The sequence below is a fragment of the Chrysochloris asiatica genome, unplaced genomic scaffold (assembly GCF_000296735.1).
Source record: "Chrysochloris asiatica unplaced genomic scaffold, ChrAsi1.0 scaffold00100, whole genome shotgun sequence".
NCBI classification, from domain to species: Eukaryota; Metazoa; Chordata; class Mammalia; order Afrosoricida; family Chrysochloridae; genus Chrysochloris; species Chrysochloris asiatica.
The window spans coordinates 1,210,090-1,234,959 of NW_006408618.1; the positions used below are offsets into that span (position 1 = coordinate 1,210,090).

Sequence of the window (24,870 nt, forward strand, 5' to 3'; positions counted from 1 at the left end):
AATGGTTAAGATCCCAGCATAGTTCAGCTTGCTAGAGAAGGGTTAAAACACGAAAGCGAGAAAAACATGTGGAACATTTTTAATGGCCTCACATTCCTTTACACTGAGCAGAACGACATGGCGCAAGTAACGCCTGTTTATCTAGCCTGTAGAGTTTGAGCTGGAATGAAGGTTTGTGTGTGAGAATGTTGAAGACCCACACAAAGGCGTATAGATATAAGGTGCTATAATTAAAAACATAAATATTATTTCAAATCTCATATCTGAGTTTAATTAGTTTAAGTTGTATTTTGTGAGGTCTTTTCTAAATGCCACCATCTAAAAGGGATCCAAATGGCCTCTAATTGTCCTGCAGAATTCGTGATTTACGTATTTGTTCCATTGACACACTGCTCAGAAAGTCTCTGAAGTGTCTGGAAACTCCCTAAAGCTCCCCTACCTTTGTTTTAAACTCCAGCCATAGCCTCAGAAGGTTAGGTTAGCAAGAGAAAAATAGAAAGGCATTTCTAAAATTGCACTTTTAATGCAAAATGAAATGTTGATCTATGCTTTGTGTTTTACTATACCACTTGATGCCGGCACCATTACAATTGCTTTCTATTCGTTCCTCTGCCCCTATGTATGTACCCAATGCCAATATAGCCCATCTACATAGTGTGAAAAAACAACAGAAAACCTGTGTCCTGGTGGCATAATGATTTCATCTTACCAAAATGTTGACAATTCAAAAGACCTGGTGGTCTGTTCCCATGCAGATTACAGCCTAGAAAACTCCATGGAGTGAGTTTACTCTGTCACATCGGGTCACTATGAGTTGAAAGCAACTAAGTATCACTTAAAAACAACCATAAAAATAATCGCTTTTATTTATTTAGCATGAAACATAGTAAGAGCATCATGTTTCACCATTTCTATTCCTTATTTCAGGAGCTCTGGTATCATAGTGGTTACTCACAGTCAGCAGTTCGAAACTACCAGCCGCTCTGCGGGAGAAAGATGAGGCTTTCTGCTCCCGTAAAGATTTACAGCCTCGGAAACCCTATAGAGGGTCGCTGTGAGTCGGAATCCACTCCACGACACATAACAACAATTCCTTATTTCACTTAATCTTCACAACAACTCATAAAGTAGCTACTGCTGTTATTCCTATTTTACAGATTGGAAACCCAAAGTTCCTAGGAAATTATTTGGCCCAGAACAATGAGTGTTAGAAGTAGAACTCAAACCCAGACCCTTTGCTTCCAACCCATGCTTTTAGCCTACCATGCTATATTGTCATGTTCTCTCATGCTAAGAATGCTCATTACTTCCAAATAGTGCCAAAATTTTGGAGGTGTAGGAAACTTTTAGTGTGTAACATTTTGAGTGGAAGAGTTGATTCAAGGCAGATCTTTGATCAGAATGCTTAAACAGGCCCTTACTATTTTATTTCCTGGTTTGTTTGACAGTTGCTTCTTAATTGAGATCTGCTTTAAATCTATTCTTGGAAGAATCGTCTTTTAAATTGTGTTTAATAGATTCTAAGTGGCACTCCAGTAAAATGTAAAGCTTCAAAAGAGCTTAACCCAATTGTTGACCACTGCCAGGAAAATTATCTGGTTTTGAGTTGTACCTCTATTCATGCACACATACACACCCAACAGTGGAAGGTTTGCGCACATGTCTGTGGTTCCTTTAGTGCCTGCAAGTGTATTTAGAAATGAATAAATGTTCAAAGAAGTAAAAGAAATATTCCTTAAGCCAAACTTACTTTCTGTGTTCTAAATCTAATTTTCTTTCTTGATTTTCACTCACCCCAAGCTCAACAATTGGGGTGTCTTTCATTGTTTCTTCTACCTTTCCCTTCACATCTAAATCACACCACATTCAGTTGCTTTTTCCTTGATAATGTCATCATATGAGTATTTACACACCCTTTTTATTCCACTATAGCCTTGTCATATTAAACCCTTGTCATCTCATGAGGGATCTACAATAGGCTTCTAACAGATTCCATATCTCCACCCTTGCAAATTCTTTCTCAATTACAGCCAGATCAACTTTTCTATTGACTCTTTCCTTGTTTTATTATTTACTTGCTTAAAGCCTTCTATGACCCTCCATTGCCAAGTGGATAAAGTTCAAACACTCTCCCTTGGCATTCAAGGCTTTCCCATCTGGCACCAGACTACCTGATCAAATTTGCCTTCTACAACTATCACACATGTGCCCTCTTCTCCACCCTGACTACGTCTTATAAGATTAGTTCCACATTTGAATCACTCTTGGTTTAGAAATATATATGGAGTCCTAGTGTGGCGCTGTGGATTAATGCACCATACTACAAAGCCATTTGAACTTCAGGGTCGGCAGTTCAAGCTCATCAGCTGCTCCTTGGAAACCCCACACAGGGTCACTATGGGTCGGCATTGACTCGACAGCACTTAACAACTATATTTATATATATAAAACATACAGGGAACAGTTTTCATTTAACGACAATAAAGTTGTGGTCTTTTAAATTTTTTTAAGTAAATTTATTTACATGTTTCAATACTTTAAAAAAAAAAAAAATGAAGCTTATTATCTCTGAGTTGTGAATTTAATTACAGCCCAGGAATTTTGAGCATCTAACAGGTGTCATTTTTCTGAATCATAGCAAATATTTTTACCTACTAACCAAAAGGTTAGAGTCCTGGTATGGCACTGTAGGATAAGCACTGGACTGATAATCACAAGTTAGGCGATTCAAATTCCCCAGCTGCTACTTGGAAACCCTATACATAATTGCTAGGAGTCAAAACCTACGCAATGGTGCTTAACAACGCAAGGATAACAGTTCAAACCCATGCAAGGTATCACAAAAGAAAAGACTGGCAATCTCCTTCTAAAAGGTCTGAGCCATGAAAATTCTATGGAACACAGTTTTACTCTGCACATGTGGGGTCACCATGTATATCAATTGGCTTAATGGCAGCTGGTGTGATTTTGGTTGAGTTTGGCCTTTCTTAGAGATACTTCTGAGTAACCTGTACATAGACCAAGCAACAGTCATTCAAACAAAACAAAGGGATACTGAATAGTATAAAATCAAGAAAGATGTGCACCAGGTTGTATCCTTTCACTGTACTTATTCAATCTGTCTGCTGAGCAAATAATCCAAATGAAGAAGAGCATGGCATCAGGATTGAAGGAAGACTCATTAACAACCTATGATATGCAGATGATTCAACCTTGCTTGCTGAAAGCGAAGAGGATTTGAAATACTTACTAATGAATACCTAAAACTACAGCCTTCCGTATGAATTGCACATCAATGAAAAATAAGTGAAAATCCTCACAACTGGACCAATAAATAACATCATGGTAAATGAAGAAAAGATTGAAGTTCTCAAAGACTTCATTTTTCTTGGATCCAGAATCAATGTTCATGGAAGCAGCAGTCAAGAAATCAAAACATTGGGCATTTGGGGAAATCTGCAGCATAAGACCGCTTCAATGTGTACAAAAACAAAGTTTTTGTACACAGTTTGAGGACTAAGGTGGCCTATTGAGGACAAGTAACGCCTGTTTATCTAGCCTGTAGAGTTTGAGCTGGAATGAAGGTTTGTGTGTGAGAATGTTGAAGACCCACACAAAGATGTATAGATATAAGGTGCTACAATTAAAAACATAAATACTATTTCAAATCTCATATCTGAGTTTAATTAGTTTAAGTTATATTTTATGAGGTCTTTTTTAAATGCCACCATCTAAAAGGGATCCAAATGACCTCTAATTGTCCTGCAGAATTCGTGATTTACGTATTTGTTCCATTGACACACTGCTCAGAAAGTCTCTGAAGTGTCTGAAAACTCCCTAAAGCTCCCCTACCTTTGTTTTAAACTCCAGCCATGGTATTTTCCATCACCTTATTATATGCATGTGAAAGTTGGGCAATAATGAGGATGATCATAGAAATATTGATGCATTTGAATTATAGTGCTAGAGAAGAATATCGAAAGTACCAAGAACTGCCAGAAGACCAAACAGGTCTGTTTTGGAAGAAATACAGCCAGAATACTACTTGGTAGATAGGATGGTGAGCCTTTGCCTTTCATATTTTGAACATGATATAAGAGGGTACCAGTCTCTGTACAAGGACGTCATGCTTGGAAAAGTAGAAGGTCATCCAAAAAAAGGAAGAACACCAACAAGATGGACTAACAGTGGGAGAAGCAATGGGCTCAAGCGTAACAATTGTGGCGATGGCACAGGAGTAGGCAGCGTTTGGTTGTTGTGTATGGGATCAGTATGAGTTGAAACTAACTGGGTGGCATCTAAGAACAGTAACAGAGGTAACCAGTGACTCTGGATAAATGTAACCTTATCATTTAACAGAGAAACTGGAAAATCCAAATGGGTTTATTTGTGTAGGTTCAATTTGTTGACTTAACTAGCTACACCATTCTAAAGTAATGTTTACATGTCAATTGTCTCTTCTAAGTACTCAAAGTGAGTACATGGAAAGAGAACTACACTTCAAGTTAGAAGATTTTGATTCAACTTAATGTTGTGTCACCGTGGGTAAGGTATTTAAACTCTCTGAATTTGTTTCTTTATCCATAAAATCAGAATATGTTTCCTAGGTATGTGGTATGAATTAAATTGTATAGCATGTGAAGGCATCTGAGGCATACTATATTTTATTGATTCAAATACTCTCATGTTTAATATTTCTGAAATCAGGATGCATCTTAAACCCAATGGTATCTTGACACTGTGTCACAGTTTAATTGGTGGTGTTTTCAGTGGCATATAAAATAATGCTGTGTCCAAAAATCAAGTCTTAGATTTGATGAAATATGGTGATTGGTGCTCTCTTCCTGAGAATAGTGTTGCAACATATACATCCTCTCTGAGCTTATAATGCTTCAAGGTGTTCCTCCCCTAAGACTCATACATTTTGTTACTACTTTTGTTGATTTTCATGAATGTGTTAACTCTGAAAACTCACATTAGTCCTCATCATTGTTAACTACCAGAGACTGTATCTCTTTCCCTTTCTTTGCAAATCCACTTGCATAGTTCTAAAGGTTCTGTGTTTAGTAAATATCCACTTTTGGTGCTAATTCCACTTTCGAGACAGCACTGACACCCATGGTTTTAACAATAGTGAGTTTGGTAAGAGCTAGGTAAAGGGCTGGGAATGCAAGGTTTGGAAAACTTGTATTATTATATAGAGATTTTTATGTTATTATTTCCTGTTCATAATGCCATTGCTTACCTTGTGGTGCCTTCTCTCTTCTATAAGTCAATCAGCTTTACAGAGTCTCGTTGAAATGCCTGCACAGCCAATAGGCCCTGTTCTGGTGATGGTGGGCGTGGCCCTCTCCTCAACTAACCTTGGTTATTCTTTTCAAGAGCCTAAAACAGAGGAAAACGTTTTACTGGCACCAGTACTAAAGATGGGGATGAGGATGAAGAAAATTAGAATAACCAGATGCCTGATGCTTCCCGTTTCCCACCGTAGACATTTGTAGACTTTGTCCACAGTCGCTGAATGCCTCAGTCGTGTTTCAACCACTCAGTCACTCATTTCCACTTTTATTTTTGTGTGCTGGTCTGACAGGTTAAAGACTTCATCAACTCAGAGCTCCTCGCACAGTTATATTCTTCAGAGGACCAAAATACTCTGATGGAGGAGTCTGCTGAGCAGGCCCAGCACCGAGACGAGATGCTTCGAATGTATCAAGCGCTTAAAGAAGCTCTCGTGATTATAGGCGACATCAATACTGCCACTGTGTCCACCCCTGCACCGCCTCCAGTGGACGACTCCTGGCTGCAACACTCCCGCAGGTAGGACGGTGGTCCCCATACTTCCTGAGGCCTGCTGAATTGATCTAAAACTAGTATGAACCTAAAAAGAAGCAGCAAAAATTCAGGAGTGATATGGCCAGAACATACCAGCTTTCTTCAAACGTAAGCATACTGCGTCCTAGCAATGGGCTATCATACAGTCGTTTAAAAAGAAAAAGGTGACTCTGTAAATACTGAAATGAAAAGATAATCAAGTTCATGTGAAGTTCTTTTTAAAAGTAAGTTGTACAGTAGCATGTATAATATGCTATCATTTATGTACCAAAAATGGAAGTTAATATTTAGAGAGAAATATACTTTTGGACATATGTACAATATAGTTTAAAGATACACAAGAAACTGCTATTGGTGATTGTCTCCACAAAATGAAAGGATGAACAAGGGAACCCTACCTTTCACTCTCTGTTCTTTTATACCTTTTGACTTCTGTAGAATGTATCTGAATGTCTCAGTCAAAAAAATACTACGTTTTAATAGTAATTTAAAAATTATAAAATATTTACGAGTAGGAAAATTGCTGTTTGTGTTTTTCCTCAGGTCACCCCCTCCAAGCCCCACAACCCAAAGGAGGCCAACACTAAGTGCTCCTCTTACAAGGCCCACATCTGGCCGAGGACCAGCTCCTGCCATTCCCTCTCCAGGCCCACACTCAGGGGCCCCTCCAGTCCCATTCCGGCCAGGCCCGTTACCTCCTTTTCCCAACAGCAGTGACTCGTTTGGAGCCCCTCCACAAGTCCCATCTCGGCCCACAAGGGCCCCTCCCAGTGTTCCAAGGTAAGGAGCAGGGCACATATATGGTGGGGAGGCTCTTTGGTTCTCTTCTCATAGTATGACAGATAAAATTTGACAAAAGAAGATTGCAAAGATGTCATTAGAAGTGTTTACAATATTCATGGGGAAATTGCTAAGCCTGTTACACCATTTAAAGACCAATATGTGGTCATTAAAACCCCTCATTTATCAACTGGCACACACAAAATGGAACCAAAGAAAACTGGGTCCAAATGAATGTCATTTTTTCAACTGTTTATAGAATTTGACTGAGGGCTTTGAAATAAAACAGTGGTGGCTGGGTGGTGGATTGCCATGTGCTCTGTAGGTCTTAAGAGTGTCATGGGCGGAAGCCTGACCTTCTCTGTTACCAAAGGAATTCCAGAAAACCACTGATTTCAAGGAATATTACCCATATGCTCTTGAACTATACAGTTTCTAAGCCCCATATTGTTAATGTTAATGTAGCTTGAGTATAATCTGCCTGTTTAATCTGTAGCTGTTTGAAAACAAACAGAAAATTATGCATACAAGTTTAAAATATTATATATGAATGCCAGGTACAATGACTAGCCATATATGACATAGAACAGTGTGCATTTGAATAACACGCTTGACAATTATAAGTAGAATTTTTAGGCCTAATTATGAGACAAGACAGTGAGTAAATAAATGCAATTCAGTAGATTTTTCACCTTCATGCATTTATTGTCAAAATATATTCAATGTGCATAATCTGTAAATCCTTAAATTAGAAGAAGGGATTGAGTTTTTCAAAATCAAAATTTGTAAGGGAAAGACAATTAACCCATGCAAAAAGTCAGTTATTTAGAAATTTAATTCAGAAGACAAAACTATTCATATGTTCCATGAGAAAAACCCTACTATACATGCATCATACAAACAGAAGTGACTTCAGTTTTGAATGTGCCCATCCACCCACAAAGGCTGAGTCACCTCACTGTCTGATTACTGTGCTAACATTTCATTTTGATCATCAGGTTGCTGGGTATATGAAGAGAAGGAAGTGGTGGGGTCTTCAACTAAGTAAACAAAGGGTAGTGTATGGGGAATGGCAGGAGATTTGGAATCGGTCCACTTTAACTGTCATAGATCTTTAACACCTCATTCAGCACATCTATGAAATGGAGAAAATTCTACAAGGTGTTGTCCAGATCATATGAGAGCTTTAATAAACTGCACAACATGACGGTTTCTACTTAGTATTGATCACGTTTGTCCTAATCAAAGAGGACATATGTACTCTCAATCCCATGCATACATTTAAAAATTTTTTTTTGCTCTAAACTTGATAGATTTGACTTATGACATATTTGGAATGCAGCTAAACATTTAGTAATAATAGTCATAATAATAGCAAATACATATTATGCTCTCACTACATGCTAAGCACCCTCCTAGGAGTTTTACATGCACATATTATTTTTTTCTTTTTACTTAATACTCAACAGCAACTCAGTGAGACGAGTTATTATCCACATTTTACAGATAAGGTTCAGAGTTTAAACAATTTCCCCAAGACTGCTCAGCCAGTAAATGTGGAGGTGGGATTGAATCCCAAGCAGTCTGACTACAGAGCCCAGGCTCCTAACCACTAGACCAGATTTCTCACCCTTGGCAATACAGACATTTGGGACCAGGTAAATCTTTGGCTATCCTGTGCCTTATAGAAGGGGGCTTAAAATATTCATGGGAAAATTCCATTATTTTAAAATTCCACTTTCCACAAGTTTTTTTGGAAGTCCTCTTTGTAGGATGTTGAGCAGCATCCCTGGCTTGTGCTCACTAGATGTCAATTCGTTGACATAACTTAAAGTGTCTCTGGGCATTGACAGATATTCCCAGGAGAAACAAAATCAACCTCCTTCCTGAGAACCACTGGACTGCATTATTCAAAAGAATGTCCCTTGCATGGGAAAAAACACATGAGTTTCAACATTGACTGGCTTATAGGTATTGGTTTAGAAAAGTTCACAGTGACTTGAGACAGTGTCTGCCATTGTTCCAGGAAGGCTTGGAGATGATGAGGATGGGTTGGGAATGGGAAAACGGAATTCCCTTCAGGAGGCTTGAAGTCGGCTATTTTATCTGTTTTGCTATGAGACAGAACCAGAGCAACCTGGTGGTGCCTGTCCTCAGGAATGTACTTGCATGCCTTGCCTGCTCGCTTGGCTGCTTTGCCATTTGGTTTCAGATAAACTGGTTTTCCCAGAGCCTTTCAGGACAAAAAAAAAAAAAAAAACAACAAAAACTTCTAAATGTTAAACTAGTTTTTTAAGCGGGATGGAGTCACTTGGTATTTCCAAGCTTGCCTGCAGAATGTAGCCAGGTAAGAATCAGTTAGCCTGTGCTGGAAGGCTGGCCCACCAGCAGCAGAGCCAGGAAAGGGAGCCACCAGGTTAACCCATCTGCCTTTGGTGACTTAGATCACGAAACAGTTGCACTGTTTGAAAATGAAAATTCGTGATATTCTTAAATTAGAGCTGGAGTTAAATTGAGCTTGCCTTGCAAAGAGCCCTAAATTTAAAACAGAAATGGGAGTACAGAGTCAAAGAGGAAAGTTGGTTGCTTTGTGCTGAGCCTTCAAGTTTAAGTGCCAGTTCAGTACATTGGGAGGGAAATCCCTCTGAAGGGCTGGGGGTGGGAGGTCACCTGAAAGAGAGCAAGAAAGATCCTCGTGCCCATTAAAGTCTGGCTTTAGATGGAGAATTCTGACCACATAAAGTCTGTTTTTAATAAAAGCCAGAACAGGAATCCTACCAAATGCAAGCCAGAAATGGGGTTTAAGATTTCAAAAAAGAGAGAGAGAGAGAGAAAGGAAATGAAAGAAAGTAAAAGAGAAAGAAAGAAGTGTGGAGGGAACTTCTTGCTGAAATGTTACCTTGTTCTGTTTATTTACATAGTCTCTTTTCCCACTGTGATTTGCCTTTATTTTCTCTATTAAAACCTAAAGAAGTTGAAATGCCATTATCCATCATCGTCAAGGAAACAACCCTTAGATTTCCGAGAAGGAAGCTCGATTTTTTTCCCCCCAAGCTCTTTGCTTTCTTAAGGGCCCTTTCTCCTCTTTTATCTGAAACCAGAAACTCCTAACGTGACAAGACAGTACAAACAGTGTCCTGCTGGCTCCCTGTTGGGCTTTAATATTACAAAGGCAATAACTGAACTTCTAGAGCCAAAAGGGGCTGCCATTCAGCATGTGCCTATACATAGTTTCCTTCTGGATAATTCACGGTTTCATTAGCAAGTTAGGATCTTGACTTTTAAGAGCACGTGTACTTTTCTTTTAACCCTGTTCAGAGGTGATCAAAGCACTTACAATTGTACAGAAACCATGAGTGTTCTGCTTTTTAAAAGAATGATTATTTTTCTTTCTTTCCATTCCCATGTAAAGGGAGAGGAAAGAGGGAGGAGGAGGTGGAGGCATTTTTGGCCCAGCTTTTCTCAGCTGCTCAAGCTGTTCTGGTTTACGTGCGTGGACCCTTTCAGTGAGGGAGCTGGAAATATTGCAAACAACATGCCTGTTTTAATTAGTTCCACCTGAACTGGGGGAGCATGCATCTCCATCTCTTCCTTACCAGTCTGGATACTTCTGTCATTAGTAAGTTGAGTGTACAGAAATCTGTGATATGGAGAACATCTATTGCCAGAACATTTGGCTTGCCCCTTTGCCTCACATTCCCACTCAACTTTTCTGAAGGGACTAAAACCCTGTTTGAAATTCCCAGCCAGCCATGTGTTTGCACTGCCTCTTGAGAGTCCCCGTTCTCTTCCTTGAAGATTCTAATCTTCATCAAACACTAACTTGAGGGCTGAGGTAGTTATTTTTGGTTACTGCTTCTTAAAATTAGTTAATTGAGAATCATAGCCTTCAACATTAACAGAACAAATTAACTGAATCAGAGTGTGTTTTTCCTGGCAACAGCTGACTCTGGCATTATTTCACTCATTTGTCTTCTCTTCTCCCCCTTCCGTGGAATAAGCTATTTTGCAATGGTCAAAAGGGGACAAGGGTGGGAGGAAGGGTCTCTATCCAAGGATACACAAACTTCATTTACCTCATCACTCAATCTTCCACTCAACTGACATGACAATAAATAAATAAATTTGAAAAATGGAACTACTTTCTTTTAACTACTCTTGTTCACCAATCTGATGGTGTCATTAAAAATGGCAAAAAATCATACCCAAGCATTTGGCCTTTTTCACACTACGGAAACCAAGAAATGTGTTTATTAAAATGTCTCTGGAGAGCCCATTGGTGGAGCCGATGTCCCAGTATAGCATCAGGACCATCCCAGGGCTTCCACCGATGCCCAATCTGTGATTTATGCAGTTTCCATGACTACATGGAACGCTTTGAGTGTCTCACCCAGACCTGAATTGTCGGTCATTTCTTATAAAATCAACAATCCCCACCGACATATAAGTCCCTCTACTTAAAGAGACAATTAATATACCCACTTTTTTTCTTTTCAGAGCTTAAAAAAAAACCTTCGGTTCTCCTTTTAATTTAGATTAATTCTGTTTTATTGTTTGAGCTTGATGGCTTGCAATGTTTTACCTCCTTTACGTAAATTCTGTGCTGGTATCATTGACTACAGAATCCCTTTCACTTAGGGATAAGGTCTCCTTGTATTTTTTTGTTTTGTTTTCCAGCCAGTCCCCCAAATTTTGAGTAAAGACAGACCCACGATTCTTATGAGTGTGTCATTGCGTCCCTAACATCAAGGTTTGGTGCCATGAAGGATGAAGCTGCAGAGCCTTGAAGCCGTGGGCTATGGGTACACGGACAATTAAGCAACTGCTGTGACTAGCCTGTGTCTGAAACCCCGTCAGTCATATCCCGGAATCTCTCTGGCTTACTCCCAACCCAACTCCCCTCTAAAAATAAGACTTCTTTTAGCAACTAAGTGTCATTTGTACCAGTGATGATGAACTCAGCTTGTGATTTCCGCTTTTGGCCATGGAGTTTCTGTTTCTCTAGTGCTCCTCCCCCTTTTAGGAACAAATAAATGTGTAAGTTAGGTATTGGGATATTCAGGGAACTGTTTTTATTTTTAGCAGCCGAATTTCAAAGTCAAGCAAAGAGTGTGAAAATTATAAATGCCAAGAATCAAAACAACTTTGGGGTGTTCTTTTTGATTCTTAATATTTTAGGCACCTCACCAGGCTACTTACTACGTGACACAATTTGTCACTGAGACCCCCCAAACAATTAACAGTCTTTTGCAGGTTTAACGTGAGCTGTCATGACGCTTAATATACTTTAATGAAAATAGAAGTCTGGCCACATGCTGTTCACAAAAAAACAAAACAAAAAAACCCACGTCCAATTGGATTTAGGCTCCTCAATTAAATATCCCATCAAAAGGCTCATTAGAATTCCACTGTAATTCTGGTTGTGAATCAATGGTTAATGTCAAGGTCTCTTATTCCCCAGGTCTCCGTTTTAATGTGGTTTAAGTGAAAGTGAAATTAGTCTGGTGGTTTCCTCCTTGAGTCTAGCAAGCTTGAATCTACTTTACACAAACATCTTCATCCTGCTCCAGATGAGAATGACTGGCAGTCTGTTTAGGCGAGACCCAGGACCAGAACTGCAAGTGTTCTGAAGGTCAGAAATGGGGAGCTTTGCAGATGTGTCAGGTAGACTTCAGATTGCCCTTCTGTTTTCAATGCATCCCTTACTTCTCCAAACATCCGATGTTGGAGGAGGGTTAAAAAAAAAGGAAGGGAGGGAGAGTTGGGGGAGGATCTATATCAGGCAAAGTAGAAGGAATGTAAATGCAGGCAGGCGGCAGGCAGCAGTAAATATAACAATACGCTGCTGTTAGCCCAGTGGAAATTGGCATTAAGTTAACCAAACACAACTGCTTCCACATCCCATGACAAATAATAGCAAATAGTTCTGCCCTTGTTCTGGTTGGGGTTTGAAATGGCTATGCTTTGAGAGCTCTGAATTGTGACTATTGAAGGGAAAGCCTTTCTGAGTTTTAGGATACCCAGCCCTGCCCAGGGTTCCACCTGATCCATAGAGGAAGACAGCCAAGACAGGAGTCAGGCAAAGGGGCCACTGGCCAGTGAAAAATGCACAAATGATTATTATTCTTCCTGTGGCCAGTCAGCAGCAAATTGTCGCCAGTAGGAATGTGCTGAATGTTCCTATATATAAGTTGATGTCAGCTCAAAGACAAGGCGGGGGGGGAAATCTAGCCAGTGTAAGCAGACAGTCTCATAGACACACGCAGTGCTAGTACATTTGTTTCATCACTGCCGTCTTTGGTTGCCCTCACTGTAAGAAAAGAATGAGCTTAAGAGGGAAAACCTTCACGTTCAGACAGTTATGGTTAGATGATGTGTTGCTGAGTGAATAGAGATTCGTGGCGCAACATGATTCAGGGCTGTTTCACTTCAAGTTTTTATCCAGGCTACAAGAATGGGCTGGTAGAGTCTCTTCCTTTCCCTTATGAAAGATGAGAAGCAAAATGGAAACCAGCCTTTAGCCTATACATTTTCATTAGCAATGAAAATGTAAATGTTGCATTTTTCACTCAGTGGGCACCTTACATGCCTACCTCCAGCTCTGCACTATGAGAAAGAAGTTCAGGATTTAGCTGAGGGCTTGGTGGCTTTTGTCTGCTTTGTCTTAACTTTATTGCTGATTAAATGTAGACTTTTTAAATGCCTGACATTGAAATCCTTTAGCTTATTCATGCCAACATATTGTAAGCATTGTCAGGGAGAACCGCTGACTCTGAATACATATTTACACCCTTTAGTTGCCAAATGCAATCCATCTGGCTTACCAAATGTTGTTGCCAAAAGAATACTACACTTTTCGTTCGGGTCAAAATTTTAAAAGCAGGGTGTGGGCATTGTTGGGAGGGTACTGGGTTTGAGAGAACCTGCATGTACATGGATGTCATATTATTAGTGTTTAGAGGAAATTTGGATCACATGGCAACTCTGACCAAAGAAAAGAAAGTCAACATAGTGCAGGGTCTAACACCACAAAGGTATTCAGGCAGCCTCACTGGAGTGTGGCACTTTCTTTTCTTTCTGACTGCCTTTCAGGCATCACAGCCACTTGATAAGCAAAGCCACAATTAGCAAGTGCTCTAGTGTCTTGAATTATTTTATGACTATTGCCATCAGCACTAGGAAATGTCCACTTCCGTCTTCTAGTCAAGGAGTCCCGGTGGCATGGTGATTAAAGTGCTTGGCTACTAAATGAAAGATCTGTGATTCGAACCCACCAGCTGCTCCGAGGGAGAAAGAAGCAGTAGTCTGCTTCATAAAGATTTACAGCCTCAGAAACCCTAAGGGACAGTTCTGCTCTTGCTGTGGGCTTGTTATGAGTTGGAATTGTCTTTAAATTCTTAATTACTCATAATCAATGGCAAGGCAATTACTCAGAGAATCCGAAGCCTTCACATAGTCAACATTTTCCCCCATTGGAAGTTATTTCAAACACTAAAATATAGGATGAGGTGTAAATACTCTTCTTTCTGACCAGATGGGACTGCAGGGAATATGCAAGATTAAGATGAAATCTAGAAATAAGCTCTCTTTCCCCTTCTTTTTTGGCCCAAGGGATAATGGCAAGTTACAAGGGCTATGAACCAACAAAAAGGGATAACCACAAAATAGATAGTTTGCCACACAAGCACCCCAATTATCTATGGCAGTTTTGAAAAGAGGAGGTGAAGTAAAAAGCCTTAAGTGTCTTTGAATAGGAATAGATTGTGCTATTATCAATGGAAGATCTTATCTTACAATCCAGTATACCAGTTGCCTTCACAGTGAAAAAGCTTACTTTTACTGAGTTCAGAGTTTTATGAGACAGTGGTGGAAATGGTGGTTGCATGCTGTCAAGTCAGTTTCCACTCATAGCAACCCTGTGTAGGTTTCCAAGGCTGTAAATCTTTACAGGAGCAGAAAGCCTCATCTTTCTCCTGCAGAACAGTTGGTGGATTCAAACTTCTGACCTTGTGATCAGCAGCCCAACGTGTAGCCTGCTACACCACAGAGGTCCTTTTCATGAGACAGTGTCAAGTGAATGTATTTTCCATCTGTTTACTTAAATATGTCACACTCACTTGGGACATAATCTCTAAAGACCAATATACCACTCAAATCACAATTAAAAACATTATTTTTTTTAAATAAAGAAAATATTATGGGTCACAATGGAGCACTGTCTTAACTTGCTAGCTTTGGACATGACCTTGGGAGGAAGCCATCACATTTGGTGACAGAGAGACAGCATGGTTGTGAGAGACCCTCAGTAAAATGTGTTGGCACAATAGCCAATATTGGATTCACTCACTATAAAGATCAATAAATATTATTCATGTAGAATGAGGCGGCATTTTAAAACTCAAGAGTCTAGCCATGTGTGTGCTTTTTAAAGTTTATGTTAGGGCTATTCGCAAAAAGCAATTTTAAGAGTGAATGAAAATGTTCCCTTAAATTAATCTACTGTTAGGATTGTGCTCCAGGGTCTTCGCCAAGTAAGTCTGCACCATTCGACTATTCTTTTCGTAGCGGAACAGCTATAAAAAACTGAGGGAAACATCTACTTATTTTTAAAACAACTAGATTTTTTTTTTTACTTCTCAATAGTATTGGAAAATGTTTTAATAACTAAAATAATAAAACTTCATATGAGGCAAATTCTACCTTAATTATTGCCTCTTGGGGTAGAAAATTAAAGAAACATTATACATGCTAACTAGGAAAACCACTGCAGTGATTTCCCTCCACAGACCTAGGTCTGAAGTCAAAATCTAATTCCTGTTCTCCATATCATTTGAGTTACAGCAAACTTATAGTTTAAGCTCTAATAATAGTTGCATCGAGCACTCAGGACTAAAATTAATAGACTAGAAAAATCACTATGATTCATTAATAGACTTTGATTAACTTACTTAAATGCCCCGTGGTTCCATTTATGAATCTGTAATGAGGGATGTTGATATGATTGCTTGATTTGTTTTAATATTCAAATACTCTCTATTACCTCATCACTATCTAATACTTAATACTTGAAAACTCTATCGTATACTGAAAATTCACTTTAAAAAGCACATTATCTTTGAATAAACATGTTGAAATATTGGATCTTGTTTTTCTTTAACACTTTGATGTATGATTGATTACATCGTATCCATTTCCTTCTTTTTTCTGTACCCACCTCCTCCAACCCAAGCCTTTTTCTCCACAGGTGGCTATTTAATATTTATTGTTCATTCAATCCTCTCAGTGACTGAAAGGACACATTGAGGTGCTTGTGCCAATAACCTTTGCTACTGCATGGTTCCAAAGTCCTCTTGCCTGAAGAGCAAGAATTTTCTGCAAACATTTTTTAAGTCATAAGTGCAATTTAGAAACATTTTTCTAGTCTCCATAGACAGCAGTTAAAATGTTATTATTTTTTAAATCATCTTTGCATTTCTACTTTTTTCCATGGGTTTCCTACCATGCATTTTGAGGTGTAAAAATGTGTAGCTATACTAGGGAAGGTAGCTCTGGCTATGGTTTGCAGATCAGATAGCAGCATTTCATTAGAAAAGTGAGGTTTTAGAATACTTCTCCCTACAGCATTCTCACCTCAGCCCTACACGGTAACCCCATCCTACTGATATTCCTCCTCTCTCAGCTGGAGCCCTATACCCAGCTTATACAGGACTGTCATCCTCTAATTACTTATGTCAGACACCTGCCTTCTTGCTGTGTTCACCAGGCCAACAGGATGAGGTAATAATCAGAAGAAAATGTTCTGGTTCTGTGGCCTCATCCACGTATAACATTATTGAAAATAGTTCCTTGTGGGTGAGAGCAGAGTCCCTTTGGGATCCCTTGATGGTCTAGTGTTCTATAGGAGTGTGGAGGGGCAAAACTGTGAACTTTCTTAATCCCTTCCAGAATAATCAAAATATAAATACATCTGCCTTTACCTGTTCTTTCAGAGCTGTTTCACTCACAGTTAGACTTAAGTGGAAATGAAAGCCATTCATATATAAACATTTCGACTTCACTTTCTCCAAGTCCAGCCGTCTTTTAAACCCAGGCTCCCTTGGTCATTACAGCAGTGTTTTACTGAAAGCACATTTTGTAGACTCTTTCTTCAAGACGATGGCAGTTTTTGTAAGACAGATGCCTAAAAGACATATGGTTTTCATAGGTTTTTTTTTCCGTCTAGACTAGCTTTATTTAGTGACTTTTGGTCTGAATTGGTCTAGTTAAAGTTTCTGTAGGAGCTTGTATAAAATTTTTAAATGTGGGCATGCCGTTAAGGTGTAAAACAAAAAGTTTGACTTCTTACTGGCGAGAGATTCAAAGGGATTGGTTGAAACTTTTCCTTAAGGTTAAGTAATTCTGATCATCCTGCATTCTAACCACCCCTCTCCCCACCCCCCACCCCCACACACAACATCCCACCCCACCCCACCCCCACAAACAACATGGCCCAGGATGGAAAGACTTGCCCTACCACTTCAATAACTGTTAAATTCATATTCGTCTCACTGTTTTCCTGAGTAAATTCTTTGCGTCCCAGTGGTGTGTATGTGTTAGAAAGCTCTAATTCTTTCTGCAGACTCTTTATATGGCCCAGGAGATGTATGATTCCTTGCCCTTTTAGCACCAATTTTTACAAACACAGCGTTTCTTTCCTTTAAAAAACAAAAGAGTCCCCAAAAAAGAGTCCAAGCAAACAACTGAGTCAAGGAGAGTAGATCACAGTAGGGTCCTAAGTGCCTTCAACCAACAATGAAAATTCCCTTTTGAAAATGAAGTCAAAGAACCATTTAAATGCAGTATCACACTTTAAGATGGAAAGAATAACGTCTGAGCTTGTCCAGATACCAGGTTTTTGCTCCCCCTTTTTTAAGAGCCAGCCCAATTTCACTGCCTCAAAACAAGGAGACTCGCGGAAGGGAGAAAACGTGGGCCGTGCTGTCTCCACCAGGATCATCACTTGGCCTTGCACTAAGCATTGAATTGAACTTAGTCACATATTTGTTCACTGACATGGCAGCTCACAAGGCACACTGCCTCTCTGTTTGTTTTTCGGTTTGCTTTAAAAGTTTTTGTTTTTAACACTGGAGTGCTCAGGCATGTTAGAGCTCCTCCTGCTGGAATTGCTGCTTAGTCCCTGGACTTGTAATTCATAAACAGTAACTCTTTGTCTCCATTTTTACCTATTGGGCTGATAGAAATAACCAGCAGGCTATCAGATGGTGCATTTAAAACCGACCTTGCAAACCACGAGGTGTCCTGAACAAGTAGAAATGAAATGCTGGTGTAACACCAATCTTCTCTAAGTCAAATTCCTCATGGCCATCTTTTGTTTGTTTCAAACAAAAAGGAAAATTGGAAAGTGAACTTTTCTGGCAGTATTTCAGAGTTTACCCTCTCTGAAGTAAATACATACCTAAGTCCATGTCACACACATCTTGAAAAATTCTTGCTCTCTCAAAAACGGATGTAACACCCTTTCCATCTTCCCAAAGCAGAAAATAATTTAACAGTTTTATACACAAATGCAAAGTCTTGCCTTTTCTTTCTCTATCCTTCTTCTGTTTCTTCCCCTTGTCTTGATGAAGACAAAGGAATGCGGCATCTTAGAGTAAAAGCTTGCCTCATTCTAGTTAGTAGCTAGTTCTCAGCACCTCCTTCCCACCCTCTCTTATTTCCATTTCCTCTCCTGCTTCGCCCAAGTGGCAGGAGCTTGCCTCCCCCTCTCCCCTGGTGCCTGGGGTGGGAATAAGGGGAAAGAGAGAAAGAAGAGGACAGAAGAATAGAAGAGGGTCAGAAATTGTTTTACACCATCTACCATCCATGGGCTATGTTTCTACGCAACGTAAGTTCTTGGATGTCACCTGGGAATTTCCCAAATAAGAAGGGAGGAAGAGAGAGAGGGAGGGAGGGAGGGAGGAGTCATTAGAAGGCTTACTGTCTGACTTTGCTCAGTAGCCTGGAGCTTATAAATCTCTTTAAATTCACATTCTTTCTCTGTGCATACTTTTCTCAACACTGTATTCCTCATATCTTCTGTTTCTTTGCAGCTCTTCTAGTCCCTCTCCCTATCTTATCTGTTGTTAAACGACAAAGTGCAGAGGCCAAAAAATCACCTGAAAAATAATGCTTTTTTAGACATCAATTTTAATACAAATAGAAATCCTTTAAGAGATTTGATTTCTGTATTAGGCTTTGGGACAGGCAGTAGTGTTGGTACTTGTGATAATGAACAACACTTGATTTCGCAAACTGACAGTACCTCTTCTAGTTTGCTTTCATTTGAACAAACTATTTCCTGTTCCTGGAATGCCAGTCCCTGTAACCTACCTCACTTCCTGGAAGTCCTTGTTATCTCCCAGCCTCCTTCCAACAACAGGCTATACTAGGTGTCCCTAAAAGTCCTTAAGCACAGTCATGTCACAATACTGTTGTCATTGCTCACTTGCCTCTCTCTCACACTACACAAGAAACCCCTTCGGAGGAATGAGTCTTCATTTCCGAATCTTGGAACAATGGCTAGCATATAAGCAGAATTTACTGAGAAATTGTAAGAAGACAAAATGAGTTGACTTGCAATATTTAATCAAAAATCGTTTAAGAATTAGTTCCCTATTTAGTGTAAAACCACTTCAAACACAAATGTCTTCTCTCTTACTCTACTGAAAACCTTACCAGGGTGAATGCTATCATAAATTTCTTTTTGCAAATCATAAACCAAGCAGAGTTGATCTGGGAAAATCATCCTTTACATTCCTTCATTTCCACAGCCACATAAGTGGGTAGAGCCATACCATCCCTTTGGGTAAAATCCAAGTTAGCTATTAAGACCATGTAAAGATGGTGTGTCAAAAAAGAAAGCAGATTCTATTACCATTTATCTCAAAGACTACTTTATATAGACTATCGCCTGCTTGTACCAACAAATCAATATTGTGGACTGTTTTTCTCCTTAGGTTCTTATAGCACTTCTCATAAATTGATTCATATTTTACCAATGTTATGTATTATAAAATCATGAGTTCATTTTCACAGGGGAGAGAGATGCTGGCTCTAATATATGACAAGAATCACTTTGGAGAGTTCCTTAAACCTTTTAAACGACTCCAAGTCCTATGTTCTTTCCAGTATTTACTGTAAACTATTCTTGATCAATACTGGATCACTCTGTTACTAAAGTTGAAAAGTCTAAAAATATGCTGGATAGCATCATATATCATATAGCGATGATGTTGTTGTTGTTAAGTGCTGTAGAGTTGGTTCTGACCCATAGCGACCCTGTATAGGCTTTCCAAGGAGCAGCTGGTGAGTTTGAACCTCTGACTTTGCGGTTCAAACAGCTTATAGCAATGATAGATTAGAAAATATTTTCCAAGTGTACAAAATCCTGTTAACAGAATTTTTCTCAATCTAGTTTCATACCCTCTAGATATCCCAAACCTGTTTATTGAGTAACTGCTTAAAATCAGAAGCAAACTACAAACACAACGCTGCAATGTGAAACACTGTGTCCCACAACCTGCACTCCTACTCATTGAAATACTAGTCAGGATACCGCCCTCTGTTGGAGTTGTGGACGACTAGAAGTATAAGGAGTAATCCCTCTTCACATAAATTCATCAGACGATAAGCTATGCATGCGTACCTTGAACTATGGAAAATGATTTAAGGATTTAATAATTCTAAAGGGTGTTGGAGAAGCAAGGCATTTCCGCTTCTGCGATGGAGATACACTTAGGCCATTCCTCCATGCAAAGCGGGTGACTCCAGAGCCATGTTTACCTGGAGCAGCTTGGAGACCTTGGTTCTACAGAGCCCTCTGGGAAGTGTTCTTTTCAACTTCAGAATACTCAAAAGGTGGTTTTTGTTTTCATGTGTTTCCTATGAAATTCATCAGATATAGCCAAAAGTTAGAAGGTGCCATTAAATTAAACCTTTCTTGTTTATTTTATTTTGTTTTTTAACCCATTTCATCAATTAAGTAAAGAAGCTGGGCAAGTTGATAACTAATTCTAGTCACCTTTGAAAACTTGGAGTCCATAAATCTCCCCTATTCCTAGATATAATTATGTAAAAATTGAATTTTTCAGAGTGAAGCCTATAGCAGCTGGAACTCAACAGGGTGGGCTGCCTTGTTTTTTAAGGCTTTGCAAGTTGTCTGCCTTTGGCAGGGTGTAGGCACCACTTTGTTTTTTTATCACAAGGTAATTTTATAGTACTTTTTAAACGACATTTTGGGTGAAAGTGTAGAAAGCAGCACTTGTACACATTTTGTTTCATAGCAGCAGTTGTAATTCCCTCGACGTGACAACACTCTTCCCACTTCCTGCCTGGGATCCCTGTTTCCATTCGTCTCTCTTTCCTGCCCTTTTTGTTGTCTGAGCTTTGTTTGGGGGCACATGTTTTGGTCTCATATGGCTAATTGTTCTGAGAAACACATTCCTCACAGTGTTATTTATTGTTCCAGGTTTAAAAGGTAGCCACAACTTTTTTATCATTCTCTTTGTTGTTGTTAAACGGCATCGAGTGGATTATGACTCATAGCAACTCCATATAGGGTTTCTGAGGAGCAGCTGGTGGGTTTGAACTGCCAACCCTGCGGTTAGTAGTCCAGTGCTTATACAACAGCATCACACCAGGACTCGTATCACTCTCTAGTTAGTTGAAATATTTGCATTTTCCTTCTCAGTTAGGTTTGGATTTGCAAAGATTCAGTTACATTTAATAAATAGAACTAAAGGTATAAGAGAAACCTCTCGCACATATCATTTTTATGCAAATAACTGAGGTTTTCTGCTCCCATAAAGATTTATAGCCTCGGAAACCCTGTACAGGGTCGCTATGGATCGGAACCGACTCCACGGCACATAACCACCACCAAGGCAGCTACGGAGCCCTGGTGTGGCGCTGTGGGCTAATGCGTCAGACTGCAAAGTCGTTTGAACTGCATGGTTGATGGTTCAAGCTCACCAACTGCTCCTTGGAAACCCTGTACAGGGTCGCTATGGGTCAGAATTGACTCGAAACAACAACAATAATAAGGCAGCTACCCTTCAAGAAGTGTCAACCTCTGTGTATATATTTTAAACATTTTTGTTTTCAACTCAGTTTACTTATTAAGACAACCTCAATCCTATCCTTTTAAATATGAGAATTCAGAATGCAGGTTTAAAGATACTTTTTATACTTCCATTTTTTGTAAGTAAATACAAACTTCTCTAAGCAAGTATTCATTAGTGACAACTAACAGGAAAACTACTCTAATATCTATCTAGTATCTAAAACGTAAGCCCCAAACTGATTTGGCCAGTGTTGTTGTTGTTAAGTGCTGTGGAGTTGGTTCCAACCCGTAATAGGTTTCCAAAGAGCAGCTGGTGAGCTTGAACCACCAACCTTGCAGTTCAAACGGCTTTGCAGTCTTGCGCATTGCCACACCCGGATTTGGCCAGAACTTAAGTCTAATTCCCAAAGACATCAATGTGTCTTTGGGAATTACACTTAAATCCATAACCATCTCTTCCTCCTTTCTAGAAGTTTTCTCTCTCACTACTTTCTCATTTTGCTCTTACTTTATATGTCAAATAAATTGATGCGCTAATAAAGTGAGGTCAGGTCAAAAATCACTTATGATGCCTTAAAACAGTGGTTCTCAAAGCCCACTCCCAACATCAGCACCATCTAAGAATTTGTTAGAAATGTTCCAAACCCATTAGAAATGCTGTGTGGGGGGTCCAGCGATCTCTGTTTAACAAGCCCTCCTAGGAATTCTGATGCAAGCTCTAGTGTGAGAACCAACCACTACCTTGGAACATGCCAATAGAACTGCCCAATCAAAAGAGCCCTGGATTGGACTTTTTGAGATCTTGGGGTAAGCATAGAGAAAGGAGACTGAGCTACAATGTCCCAATCTGGTTTATATATTTACAGTCTGATAACCCCTGCTTCCCATCTTGAGAAGGAATGAAGGTAGGGGTAGAAAAACCAAGTCATTTCAATCATCACTGTTACACTAGCTGGATGCGAGAAGTTAGAGGAAAGGTAATGATTCCCACCCCTATCCAACAAGCGGATGCTCCACAGCAGTTTACTCTGTTCATGTCTTCCCTGGCCCCTGTTAAGAGTGACCTCCCATCATGAGTCCTCAGAATCTGCTCATCCAAAGAAGAGCAGATGAAATTTCATTTATTTTTAGAAAAAGAATAGCATGAGGCAACAAATAATGCATATTTCTCTCTTATCAGTGAAGCCAACTTCTCTCCCACAATACCACCCACCCTGCATAAGCATTTGGCTTTTTTACAAAACTTGTCATTGTCCAAAATACTGTAAATGGGCCATCCCTGCAGCTACAAATACAACTTCAAGTCTTACGTCTTTCCTTTTGCTTTGAAAGCAGAAGCATGGCTCTTCTATCATACCCATAAACCGCCCACATACAACACAGTGTTTCAATAAACACTTAAGTGATGCAAGATGCTCCGTTTCAATATAAGAGGTCACTAAACAAAGCAACTGAGAAAAATTTGGTACAAAGCAAATAACTTTGCTTTGCCCTGAACAAGCAATCTTGTGAGGTGAATGTCTTTGGAAATTCTTTCAATGGTTAGGAACTGGACCAATGAAGTGCTCAGCAGTAAACCTTAAATGTTTTTCTGGTGTTGAAGTTGGCACACATCTTAGAATCGCTTATTAAGAAAATTCACCCTGAGCAAGTTAATGTTCCTCTTGAATTACTTTCTGGTAAAATGTTATATATAGATTACTGGTGTGTTTTTATTGCTTTAGAAACAAAATGATACTCATTTCTTACCAGAGGATAAAGGGTTCTTATGGCTTAAACTATTTTTGGATTTTTAATTATTCAGGGACTATATACATGGGTTACTTTATCCTGAAACTGGGACTATTTAAAATGTGTCACAATTATTTTGAGAGAATTTCATGGAAGTGTTATCTTTATTTTTCAACCAGTAATTCACCAAACAGATATGCAGTGCCCATTCCATGCACAGCCCTAGGGACATCCTTAAAGGGCTCAAAATGAATAATTTCTCCCAAATTGTTTATTTGAAAAAAGCAAAGGTCTATTATCTAAAGATCATGCTAGGTTCTAGAATACTCTGGTTGTATTTGGGATCTGGTGTTGCTATAGCAGAAATACTAGAGTGGATGGCTTTAACATACAAACATATTCTCTCCTAGTCTAGGAGACCAGAAGACTGAATTCATAGTGCTGGCTGTCGGGCAAAGTTTTCTCACTATGTGTCTTCTGGTTCTAGAAGGTTCCCAATGCAGAAACCAGGTCCAAAGGACACACTCTACACCTGGCTCTTCTTTCTTGGTGGTAGTAGGTTCCTCTCTGTCTATTCACTTTTCTCTCTCTCTTTGTATCTCTTATAAGATAAAAGTAGATGGCACAGACCACAAGCCAGGGAAACTCCCCTTACATCAGATCTGGGCTGTGACCTGAGTTAGGATGATGTTATTGCTGTTGTATCCCACCCTAATCCCTTTGCATCAGACCACACCATGGGAGATGACTACATCAGTACCTAACAGTCATATTACACCATTGGCCCAGCCAAATTGTCACACATTCTGGGGGACATACTTCAAGCCACGGCACTGGTGAGTAAGACAAATGAAAAGCTTGGCATGTAGTAGGAATGTGGATTCTGATGCTTCGTAGTATGTAATAGTTTGCAACTTTCTTATTCCACTCCACTCCTACTGAGTTGAATCTGAGTTCTTCAGAATCATGCAACATGATGCTGTTCACATAGTAGATGTTCAGTAAATAATGCACACAATATATAACTGGAAGACACATTTCCAGTCATCTAGTAGCGTAGTGGTTACGCATTGGGTTGTGAACCTCAAGGTCAGCAGTTCGAAACTACCAGCTGTTCTTGGGAGAAAGATGAGGTTTTCTGCACCCATAAAGATTTACAGCCTCAGAAACCCTGTACAGGGTCGCTATGACTCGGAACCAACTCCAGGGCACATAACAACAACAACAAGTCTGAGTCTACTGTGTCGTAGATGAGGATACTGAAGCTTAGAGGAGTTGTAGTATGAATGATTACACAAACTGACGACTAGAGCTACAATCTACATCTTTGGACTTCTGGTCCTGGGTTCTTTCTATATAAACATGCTGACAGAACTTCTGAGACTCAGCTCCTCAAAAGTGGTGTATTTCTGGCTTCATTGGATCTG

General features: G+C 39.5%; 1 protein-coding gene across 4 annotated transcripts in view; it reads left to right on the plus strand.

Moving 5' to 3' along the window:
• DNM3 (dynamin 3) overlaps positions 1 to 24,870 on the plus strand; it is a 1,007,215-nt gene that overhangs the window by 976,551 nt on the left and 5,794 nt on the right. For 3 of the 4 annotated variants that reach the window (XM_006867044.1, XM_006867045.1, XM_006867046.1), the window contains 2 exons: positions 5,591 to 5,817; positions 6,376 to 6,612. In XM_006867044.1, coding sequence (XP_006867106.1) covers positions 5,591 to 5,817; positions 6,376 to 6,612 — 464 coding nt within the window. Of the gene's footprint in view, positions 1 to 5,590; positions 5,818 to 6,375; positions 6,613 to 11,362; positions 11,400 to 24,870 lie in introns of those variants that run through there. The other variant, XM_006867047.1, reaches the window with a different exon arrangement.